This window comes from Lactuca saligna, chromosome 8 (assembly GCF_052625555.1).
Source record: "Lactuca saligna cultivar CGN05327 chromosome 8, ASM5262555v1, whole genome shotgun sequence".
Lineage (NCBI taxonomy): Eukaryota > Viridiplantae > Streptophyta > Magnoliopsida > Asterales > Asteraceae > Lactuca > Lactuca saligna.
In genome coordinates, this window is record NC_136424.1 from 7476474 (window position 1) to 7489177 (window position 12704).

General features: G+C 33.5%; 2 protein-coding genes across 2 annotated transcripts; one reads left to right on the forward strand and one right to left on the reverse strand.

Moving 5' to 3' along the window:
* The first annotated feature begins 3291 nt into the window (after window positions 1-3291).
* Window positions 3292-5463, forward strand: LOC145009347 (transcription factor MYB17-like). The gene is made up of 4 exons (XM_078968055.1): window positions 3292-3462; window positions 3751-4132; window positions 4659-4788; window positions 4915-5463. Exons 2-4 carry the CDS (start codon window positions 3970-3972, stop codon window positions 5360-5362), a joined length of 741 nt encoding a protein of 246 aa, XP_078824181.1. The 5' UTR covers window positions 3292-3462; window positions 3751-3969; the 3' UTR covers window positions 5363-5463.
* Window positions 5452-6815, reverse strand: LOC145009348 (remorin-like). The gene is made up of 5 exons (XM_078968056.1): window positions 6392-6815; window positions 6265-6312; window positions 6048-6135; window positions 5881-5962; window positions 5452-5802 (listed from the first exon to the last, which is right to left on the reverse strand). Exons 1-5 carry the CDS (start codon window positions 6540-6542, stop codon window positions 5602-5604), a joined length of 570 nt encoding a protein of 189 aa, XP_078824182.1. The 5' UTR covers window positions 6543-6815; the 3' UTR covers window positions 5452-5601.
* Window positions 6816-12704: the final 5889 nt, after the last annotated feature.

Here is a 12704-nt window from a genome sequence, read left to right on the forward strand (position 1 = left end):
TTCAGAAACTTGAGCAGGAACTCTAGAGCCTAACCATGAAGGGGTCCGACATAGTCTCATACACTGCCAGATTCAGCGATCTGGTGGCACTATGTCCGGGATGGTCCCTACTGAGGGAAAGAAAGTTAAGAGGTACATATAGGGACTGGTGCCTACATTACATGGGAATGTCTTAGCTTCAAACCCCACCACCTTCGATAGTGCCAAGTAATTGGCACAGGGGCTCATTGATCATGGAGTCTGCACCCTGACAACGACAACAACCCTAGCAATCCAAGAACCATCCAAGGCCGCTGACAACAAGCGGAAGTTTTGGGATAACAAGAAGAACAAAGCGGCGTAGAACTTTGCCAAAAATAAGTGCAACTTTTCATGTTGCGATAACACCTACTGCTACTGTGCCAATGAAGCAGTATGCAGGAAGCTTGCCCAAGTGCAATAAGTGCAACTTCCACCATAATGGACCCTGCTAGGAAATGCAGTGCGCTAACTGCAATAGGAAGGGGCACTTTTCTCTCATCTATCATCCGAGGATCCTTAATCCACCTTCGGATCTATTGAGAATCATCAAAATTTCATCCTTTCAGCAACCAAGTGTTCTTTATTTCTGAGTTTTTGATCATGAACCCTTCAAATCTTCAAGGGCTGTGAACCCTTTACGGCCGTGGACACCGAGCTCTGACCGTGAACATCAAACAGTTTCTTGATTTCGGTTCTAACACTTCTTCTGTAATCGTTTCTTACATCCTAGGTTGTTTTCCTAATAACTTTGAGGTTATATTCATTGACTTCATGCCAATATGTTGCATAAATTGCTATTTAGGACTTGTTTTGTCCCATGAACTAGCTTGTGAATCAATCATACTATATTGATCATTCAATCGTATCACTCACATAAGGTGAGTTCATACCCCTACAAATTAAGTGTTATATGCTTTTAAATGCTTTTTAAATGCTTTTAAGGGGGAGAATACAAGTAGAACACGATATAATTGTGTTAACCACTTACATGTGAAAACATCAAACAAAAGGATTTCTTATACTCAAACACTTGTTAAAACCATTTTCAAACTATTCTTAGATTTCTGTTTATATCAAAATCATATTCGTGTATCCATTTATGTATGAGTATGCTTTAACGGACTTAGGACTATTCCTAAATACCTTGAATCATGTTCCTTGTTTGGTTGTGGGCTTGGGGTAAGATCATTAGTCCGACTGTCAGCTAAATCATTGTTATACTCATTGAATACATACATGAATATTAAACCCATTTTTAAGGAACATACCAACTCAGTTGCTTATGTTGAACAATTGAGTCTCTTCTACAAATTAGTAACAGTTCAAACAAACATACTAGTAAACTATAATAGGTATAGTTTAGAGGATTTCTACATACTGTTTCTAGATCAGAGAAACATACATGAGTCAGTACATACATACTATAACAAGAACCAGAAGGAATATACATACTATAACAAGATCAAGAATGAATATACATACTATAACAAGAACCATAATGAATATACATATTATAACAAGAGCCAGAAGGAATATACATACTATAACAAGAACCAAAAGGGACATACATACTATAACAAAAACAAGACAACTAAAATGTAAGATGTTATTTCATAGCAAAACAATATCCTTGCTATGTCACGTTTTATAACCAGAGTCTCATGGAGGGAGAGCATGAGTTTATGTATAAATCTATACTGGATTGACAATCCTACACCTTGCTGCTAGCTACAGTAAGACATGCAAGTCTACGGATGACAAATGTCATATCATTTTCGACGCCTAAAGAATGTCGTGTTTTATACTAGTCAATCAAGCGTGGTTATAACCTTAATCACATTTTAACCTTAAATTAACCAGTTTGGTTACAAGGTATTTAATGTATCAGTAATGTATTTTATATAACACTACTGTAAATCTTCATTTTCCATTTACATTCATATAGTGATATCTTCACATGAAAAATGCATACTATATTTCAAGTAAAGATAGTTACATATATGGAAAAACATACATTTATACTATTTCAAGTATAAACATATATTTTACACTTTATTCAAGAGAACAGAGCATACAAACAGTTGAGTCTTGGTAGAAGACTACTTTTCATTTTAGAAGAAAATATAGAATTTTCTGGAAAATATACAAACATTTTCATTATACATATACAAACATTTTCATGAAATAAATGCAAACACTTGACACAAAAATACTTATGCACTCACTCAAGTTTTATGTTGATACTCTCTTTCAAAATAATTTGTATTCTCAGGTCACCAGTAGACATGTACATTGGACCAGGTTTTTGAGAAGATGGAGCATGTTTAATACTCATCTTATATTTTGTTAAATATACATTTTTGGTGTCATACAATTATTCGCAGAACACACATGTATTAACTATTCTATTAATGCAATGGATATTGTTGCTTGTTTTGCTATTGTGCAATGTTATGATACTGTACATGACGTCTTCCGCCCCCGAACGTTTCTGTCGTTCTAGTTTGGGGGTGTGACATCATCTCATGTTATTCTACTTTTTCAGTTATTTGTATTCAACTCTTGAACAAGCAGAGTTTTGTAAACAATGTAATACTTGAATTCTCAATGTGTGAATGTTTATGTTGCTATGTTTTATTACTATTCAATTGTTATGATACTGTACATGAAATTACTCCATCCGCCATTAGATGTTTCCGCCGTTCTGATTTGGAAGTATGACAATGCGGTTGTGATGTCAGCCTTTTGGTTCCTTTAGAATTTTCGAAATTCCATCATTTTTGGAACGGTTTTGCCTAGGAAATATCTTATTTTTGATGATATTGTTGATAGAGCATTTTTTTTGGATTTCTAATAGATGTATAAAAACTAAGCTTGTTTAGACTTGCTTGACTCCATAATCCTACTTTAGCTTGTATCAATGTTTCTTTTTCTAGATTCTTGCTAGTTTTTTATAAAATTTTCCTCCCTTCCACAAAAAAAAATGTAATACGTTGTTTTATTTTAGGGTTGCAAATAATATATTAATATACTATATAAATTGACTAGTGGTTGCATTTTTTTCATGTATCTAGAGATATTGTAAAGTTGCATTTTTTTCATGTACATAAAGAAATCAAAAAATAGTAAAACACTCCATAACACGTGGTTCAGGTGCATGGAAAATACAAATCAACTGCAAGTCAGTTTATCAAAACCCAACTTTTTCCAAAATTTTAATTTTTAATATAAAATAAACAAATAAAAAGGTCACACTCTTTTTGTCATGTTCTCCACGAGCTCACGCATTAAGAAACGCAAAGAACACAGAGATGGACATATGCAGTAGAAGACTTCATTTCTCTTCATAAACACCCAAAAAAAACCCTAATTTCATCCCCCATTTGCACCTTCTTGCACTCCATAAACTCCATTATTCTGTCAAATCTCCTGCTTACTCAGGTTCCCATTCATCACCTTCCTCAATTTGTTTCTTTCGCATGCATTTGTGTGTGAGGATTTGTATGTTTTTATGAAAAAAAAAACTTTTCTAGCTTTGGTAACAGTGACAGCCACCTATATTAAAGACGTTTAATTGTGCTGTTATTGCAGCTTTGGTTGTTTAATCGTTCGAAGCAACTTTTTATTCATTGTTGTGTGTGTGATGAAGACACGTTTTTAGCTTTTAAATGTTCAAATTGTGCAATTATTTGGGGCATTTCTAATGAATTGTACTGGAAAATGTTGCAGAGATGAAATAGTACGATTTCATAGGCGTTAATGCTAGTTCAGAAGTTCAAAATCGTGGTCCGGTCATCGATAATTGGCTTCCATTACTGACTTACTGTCATTTTGGACTGCGTCTATTATTTGACTCTCTCTCTCTCTCTCTCTCTCTCTCTCTCTCTCTCTCTCTCTCTCATAAGCACACACATTCCTTCACTCAGTTCGTTTCTGCGAATTTGTTGAATGAAAAAAAAGGGGGGAAAAGAGGGGAAAATGGGAAGACTACCATGTTGCGATAAAGGCGAGGTGAAAAAAGGTGCTTGGACCCCTGAAGAAGACAGGATACTTCTCGATTATATCACTAAGAACGGCCATGGCACTTGGCGTTCTTTCCCTAAACTTGCAGGTTCTCTCTCTCTCTCTCTCTCTCAATCTCTCTCACTCTGCTTTTTCACATTCGACCCCAAATCTAGCCGTTCAGACGAATTTTCACTTTCGTGAATCGATGGAGAGATTGGTGGTAAAGTTATTATCCAGATCTCGTATGTGTCCCCACTAATGGTGTTCATGGAAGCTTTATCCAAACACACGACCTAACGTTACCTCTATAGAAATTGTGGATTGTCCTTTGATCATCTCAATATTTCTTTTGCCAAAAAAGTTGTGAACCGCGGAGTAATTGCTCGAATGTACAAGTTACTTAATTCATGACCCATGGAATAAAAATATATTGAGATGAAGACAACCCTAAAAACAATAAGAATCAGACACCAAATTCTGAATATACACACATGACAATAAATACCAAATCAGTCCCTATGTAGACAGCCTTTCCCTGAATCAATAGGACCACTGCCCAATGCACATACACTCATAAATAGGGTAAACCAATTTTAATTAAGAAATGGCAAATCATTATCTTTTTCCGGCAGGTCTCCGGCGATGTGGAAAAAGCTGTAGGCTGAGATGGACAAACTATCTTCGTCCTGATATAAAACGTGGTGCTTTCACTTTTGAAGAAGAGCAAACCATTTTCCAGCTGCATACCTTGCTTGGTAACAAGTAATAACTCTTAACTCTCTTTATTTAATTATTTTCTTTTTTCCTCCTGATTAAGTTCTGTATGTTTCTTTTTAGATTAAGTGCTTAACCCATTAAGTCAAATTTTTTTTTTTATATAATATGCAGGTGGGCAGCTATAGCATCAAGGCTGCCAGGAAGAACAGACAACGAGATTAAAAACTACTGGAACTCTCATTTAAGGAAACGCATCCCAAATTTACAAGCCAACTCAGATTCCATGTCAGCAGAAGATATAAAACCCAAGCTCCTGTCAACCAGCCACATGGCAGAATGGGAGAGTGCCAGGGTGGAGGCAATGGATCCCGTTGTTACTGGTGGAGGCGATTGTGACTACTTTATGAAAGCGTGGAATTCTGTTGGTGGTGATGCGTTTCAAAGAGGAAAGGAATCGGAATCGGTGATTACAATGCAAGCTGAGGAGGGGACGAATAGTAACTCGTACTCTCCAAACTCTTATAAAACAGAGAAGTCATCTGATATAACGTTGGATCTGTTGCTTGATTTTCCAAATGAAGGGGAATATCTAGAATATTTAAATGATAATTCGGCTTAGAAAATGTTTGGTTGTTTGTAATAGGTAAGCCTTCCTACTTATTTACTCTATAAGACTTGTTAGGAATCTGAAACTTCTTGATAGAAATGTTACTTTTGAAACTTGGTTGTTACATATGTATATATTTTATTTTGTTCTAGGTACAAAATGCACACAAAAAATAATAATAATCAAAACATGAAAGCATGAAATCAAATACACAAATAAACAAAAATTTAAAAGATTTGCAAAGAAGCTTGTTATTTAGAAAACCATCTGAGTAGTTTCTTAGGGGTAGCTCCAGTAGCACGACACTTAGCTGCAAGCTCTTCTGCTTTCAATACATCTTCTCCACGTTTGGCTTCTGTGTTTGCTCTCTTTTCTTCTGCTGTTTTGTGAAGGAGAGCCACTTTGTTCTTCATCTTTTCTATGTATTTAGCCTTCTTCTTCTCTAAAGCCTCCTGTTTATCAAAAACTTGAAGAATCAATATAATAACTAAACGAAGAAGATCTTCGGGAATTGAAATTGAGTAATTGACCTCGATTTTTTTCAATTCAGCTTCCAGTTCTGCTCTTTTGCTGTTCTCCCATGCTCCAATGGCAGCTAGCTTCTTCTCGGTTCTATTCAAACATTACAGAGTTATTTTTTTATTTTTTTTTTAATCGAGCATCTGATTTTATGTTATAAGTTTGTAGGTTTTCTTACTTGTTATCGATTTTGGATCTCTCGCTCTCTTCCCATGCTTTGATGAGTGCGCCTTTCTTCTCTGTTGCGACTCGAGCGAGGACAACATCTGATTATAATTTAGAAAAACGATTAACTCAAACTTCAAAAATCAAAACCAGGCTTCGATTCTGATTATCAACAAATTAATTATGATTTACGAGTAATGAAACAGAGAATTGATGAACGATGATGCTACCTCTGTCCACGGAACCCTCTGTTGGTTTCTCCTCGCAAGGCTCTGACTCTGGCATATAAACAAACAGTTAGAGTGCATCCGTGCATGAACTTTACGCTGTCGATATCACAGATAAAACGAGACTTACTCTCTTCAACGGAAACGGTTTTGGCTTCATCGGTGGGTTTTTCCTCAGGAACGGAAGGTGTCTTCTCCACGACGGTGGGTGGAGGAGGAGGCGGTGGCTCAGCCAGGCACTCAGGTTCGACCTCTACCTTCTTTGCTTCTTCAACAGCCATATTTTGTTGATTTACAGTTGAGGTGTAGAAAATTGAGGGTTTATGAGTTTGTGGGGATTGATGGAGTGGGAGGTTTAAGATTTATAGAGTGCAGGATTTGGAATGAGCTGGTGACACCTGCCATTAACAGACTGTTCCTTGTGTAATGTGTTTGTTTATCGGTTTTCTTCCAATCGTGTTTGAGGAATAAATCGAATAAACACTCTGTTGTTTATCACCTCATGTCATCTCATTTCGTCGTCAATGCCTCTGAGAATATAAATTCGTGTTGTCACATATAAAAATTTGATAGTTTTCGATACTTGCCATGCAGACCATGTCAATTCTGTTTTTGTTTGCTTCTTATTATCTTGTTCTTGTTCAGAGTTTGTATCTAAAATATGTCAACAACAAGAAAGATCTCCTAAAAACGTAATTCTTTTTATATTGTACAAGAGTATATATATATATATATATATATATATATATATATATATATATATATATATATATATATATATATATATATATATATATATAGGTTCAGGTTTATTTAAAACCATTCTAATTTTATGAGATCAAATCTAAAAATAATTTTAAAATGCAAAATAAATAAAAAAATCCAAAAATTCTTTTTTTAAATATTATTTTCAAAACTTGAATTAATTAAAAAAAAATAAAAAAAAATAATAAAAAATCCGTTTTTTTAAAATACGTGAAATATTCTAAATAGAATATTACACTGACATATTCTAAAAAATAATTTTAAAATGCAAAATAAATGGAAAAATCTAAAAATTATTTTTTTTTAAAATATTATTTTTGGAACTTGAATTAACTAAAAAAAATAAAAAAAATCCTATTTTTTTTTGAAAAATACGTAAAATATTCTAAATAGAATATTACACTGTATATATTCTAAAAATAATTTTAAAATGCTTAAATAAATGGAAAAATCAAAAAATTCTTTTTTTAAATATTATTTTCGGAACTTGAATTAACTAAAAAAAATAAAAAATAAATAAAAAAAATAAAAAAATACGTCTTACGGTCTCACAAAATTAGGTCGTCTCACATGAACCTAACCCTATATATATATATATATATATATATATATATATATATATATATATATATATATATATATATATATATATATACACACACAAGTAGGTTCGTACGAAAACATAAATATCTTGCGAAAACGCGAAAACAGATTTTATCTTATAAAAACCAAACACAAGTACTATAAAAATTAAATTTATTAGCAATAAATTAAATATAATAAGTTTACATTTGATTGTGTTATGATAATATAGATTTAAAGACGGTTTCATCGACTATTTGTTTTTTCACATCTTTGACCACTTTTAAATTCATGTTTTATAATAAAAATGTCAAAAATCATGCTTTGCTAATATAAAACAATTTTTTATGTATAATCGATTATTATCATGTAGTTCAAAGTTTGGATGGATTATTGTCTAAAATATAAGGTTGAGGTGACACAATATCATAGTTTTTTTTTGTTTTCACGTTTTCGCAAATTATTTGCATTTTCGCATGAACCCTCCCCTATATATATATATATATATATATATATATATATATATATATATATATATATATATATATATATATATATATATATATATATATATATATATATATATATATATATATAAAATACATAAATTGTACTAAGATGTCCGTTTTTAATACAAAGGTTGGTGAGTTGTTGGCCCCCTCATTCCAGTGTTCCACCTTTACTTAATCGTACCCAACGACTAATCAAGGCTCATCGTGGCCTCGTTTTAGTTTTTAAACCTAATTTTATAATAATATAACAAATATGATTCCCATGAAAATATGGGTTAAATTCTATAATTGACGACGCATTTTTATTAGTTTTTGATTTGGTTGAGGAAATATGAAATTTATCAAGAATGACATCTTGGTAAATTCTTATGCTTGCATTCAAACGTACTTGACTACCAACGATTTTTTCCGGACTCACATAAATTATTGTCATATTTATATAGTTAATTTGAGTAGTTGTAAACGAGAAAGAGTTGTACTTATAGGAAAAGATTTCTGTTACAAAGGTCATTGTATACAACCTCATTAACCACAACTTATGTTTTTGTTCCTTAGCTATTATATTTTGGAAAACTTTTTATTTTTGGGCGATTGGCTGGGATCACCAACAGATTATGATGATGTATCGGTTTTGCTGGCATAATTTTTTTTTTCTCGGTTTACATTTAACCCTAACAAATACACATCACTTTGTGTTTAGCCACAACATTTTTATGTTCTCCGTTTGCCATTATTTTTTGGATTTCTTTTTTCGTTTTTAGCCCTTGACCCTTCAAATGAAAAAGAGAGAGACGTTGAAGGCAAGAGTCAAAACCGGAACATCTTATTGATGGGCAATGCGTTTGAGCTAATAAGCCAATGGCTTCTTCTTTCCGTGTATTACTAGTGTTTATTATATTTAATGTATACATATATTTTAAAATAAGGAAAAATACCTAGTGTAAATCTCGAATCCGTGACATCTAATAAACAATACGACATGTTAACCTATTATCCAATCAAATTTGTTAATTCATTCGTAATCATCTAAGAAACAATTAGTTATTTCTAATGACATATTCGTTAAAAAACCAAAGAAATGAGATCATATATGTTGAGAAACTAAACTCTTGGCTACATATAATGGCATATTTATTAATGCATTTTTAACTTGTTGACTCAAATTATGATGGGATGACAACTAAATAAGTTTTTATGCCATAACAAAGAGAGCTTTTGGCTCATCGACTAACCCCTCCTCTCTCTCTCTCTCTCTCAAGGAAAGTTGCGAATCAACACCTCTTATAGTAGCACCGAAAACAACGACCAAGAAATACGAATTTCTTAACAATTATGTCATTAGGAATATCTAATTGTTTCTTAAATGAATTACGAATGAATTAACAAATTTGATTGGCTCAAATATTAATACGTCACATTGTTTATTAGATGTCCTAGATTCGAGACTTACACTAGGTTTTTTCTTTTCTTTTATAATATATTAGCTAACACGTCACCATAACCTGTTGGTAACCACCCAAGTACTTGAAGATGAAAAGTTTTTCAAAATATAATGGCATATAAGGAACAAAAACAAAAATTGGGGTTAAAACAGGACATGGATGTATACATAATGACTTTTGTGGGATATACCCTATAGGAAAATAGAACATAGTTGTATTACATATGTTAGTTAAAGAACAAATGATAAATGGAAACATATCTAAAGAATACGAGAAAACAAGAAAAGAATGAAATCAAAACACAGGGATTTAAGTGGTTCACATTATTTTGCGATAGGTTAGATCCACTGTCGAACTAGAGACAAAGATTTTATTCCACACACACTTTTCTGCTGCAATGTTACAGATATGGTCATTCATAAGTATATAAACGAGAAATTTTGACCTAAACATCTAAAAAGCCAAACTTGACTGAAAAAAAAAAACTAAAAAGAAATTGCCCCGCCCAGCCCACGCCTAAGATCTTGTGATTTCCACCCAAAAAAAATCCAGTCTTTAAATTTCAGTCATGATTATAGGTCTCCATATCTAACAATCTCTCGTTTGGAGGCTTGACCATCATTCAACTGCCATGCAAGTTCGTATCTTCTATAACACTCGTCTCCCTCTCTAGTCACAAAATCCTCTTTAAGTTCATGGAATCCGAGTTGAAGCCATGTACAACTTCAATTTATCAGTTAGTACCACCTTAGTAAACATATTAGCTGGATTTTTTGTACCAAGGATTTTCTTCAGATTTAGTGTACCATCAGTTATCAATTCTAATATGAAATGATATCAGATCTTTATGTGTTTCGTTCGACTGTGAAACACCAGATTTTTTGCGAGATGTACTGCACTTTGATTGCCATAGTAGAGAACACAGTCTTCTTGTTTTATTCCCAGTTCTGACAAAAAATTCTTCAACTATATGAACTCTTAACTCACTTCCGTAATGTCCATATATTCTGCCTCCATAGTTGAAAGGGCAACACTTTTGTGAAGTCTAGACATCCAACTCATTGATGTACCTCTGATAGCGAAAACATACCCAATAGTGCTTTTTCCCGAATCCACACATCCCCCTAAATTAGCATCAACAAATCCTTACAAAACCAATTTACATTGTTGAAATATAAATCGACTTTAGAAGTACCTTTTAAGTAACGCATCAACCCCTTGATCCTTTCCTAATGCTCTTAACCTGGATTTCACATAAATCTTCTCACAGCTCCCACTGCATGTGCAATGTCTGGTCTGGTGCACACCATAACATACATTAACCTGCAAACTGTTGATGCATACATGAGTTTGGCCATTTCTTCTTTGTGTTCATCGTCTTTGGGGTCTCTTTCTTGGAAAGTTTTATCTAACTTCCCAAAGGTGTACTTCTTGGTTTTGCATTGGTCATGATGAACTTCTCTAGAACCTTATGGATATACTTTTTTTTTGTGAAAGCTTCAAAGTTACAGCAACCCTGTCTCTGAAAATGCTCATCCCAAGAATTTGTTTGGCAACTCCCAAGTCCTTCATCTCGAACTCTCTGGAGAACTGCTGCTTCAGTCTATTGATTTCCTATATGTCTAATCCAACAACCAATATATCATCAACATATAATAAAATAATAATGTAAGAGGACTTGAACTTCTTCAGATAACATCATTGTTCCATCTCATATCTCGTGTGCCTATTTTTTTGCATGGAGCTGTCGAATTTTAAATACCACTGCGTTGGGGATTTTTTCAGTCCATATAAACTCTTCTTTAGTTTACACACCACATTCTCCTTACCATTCACCTAGAAACCTTCTGGTTGGGACATGTAAATATCTTCCTCAAGGTTACCATGTAAGAATATAGTGTTAACATCCATCTATTTCAAATGTAAATTTTCAGCTACCACAATACTCAAGACTAGCCGAATAGTAGTCATCTTCACAACTGAAGAAAAACCTTTACAATTAGTCTGGATTTATACCTCTTGCTACCATCAAATTTATCCTTGATTCTAAACAGCCATTTATTTTGCAAATCTCTCTTTCTTATTGTTAATTTGACCAAGGAATAGGTATGGTTCTTGTCAAGTGAATCCAACTCCTCTTTCATGTCTTTCATCCATTTTATAGAGTCTTTCAGTTTCAACACCTATAAATAAGACTCCAACTCTCCATTCTCTACCAGTAACAAGTATTTAACCGATGGAGAATATTTGCTAGTGGATATCCGATCTCTGGTCGATCTTATGATATTCGGAGTTTCAATATCTGTCTGATTTGGAGCTTCGTATTTTAACTGATCTAGGATTATGGTTTCTGATTCTTCATCATCTTCAAAACTCCCATTGACTTTAGTATTTACTGTCACTCTATCACTCCCACTATTTTCTGAGCCTTCACCTGTTTCAGGTTGTAAATCATTAGCGTCATTTAATTCTTTGAACACCGCCTTCTAGCTTCGTTTGCTTTTGATTAGAGTTGTAGCTAGATCATCTTTATAGAGGGAATCTTCATTAAAATTGACATCTCTACTCATGATCGCTTTCATGGTTTGGTTATCCCATCATTTATAGCCCATATCATCCAACCCGTACCCGATAAAGATACACTTCTTAGCTTTGCTTTAAGTTTGTCTTTTTATGCATTTTTTTAACCTAGACATAAGCATTACAACCATAAACTTTAAGATGAGAGAGAGATACTTAACTTTTCTACCATTCCTCTTTTGGAATTTTAAACCCAATGGGGACTAAGGGTCCACAATGTATAAGGTAAGCAATTGTGCTTACCACGTTTGCCCATAATTTTTTTTGGCATCCCTGCACGTAACCTCTTGCTCTTCACCCTCTCGTTTAATGTTCTGTTCATCATCTCCGCAACACAGTTGTGTTGAGGTGTTTCTGGCACAGTCTTCAACATTTTGATCCCGTATTCTTCACAGTAATCGGTAAACTCCTTGCTGCTATATTCACCCCTATTATCTTACTTCATACATTTTATCTTCAGATTCGTCTTGTTCTCCACAACAACTTTGAATCTTTTAAAAGTACAGAAAATGTCATATTTATTTTTTAGAAAGTAAACCCATACCTAGGCGTGTAAACGAGC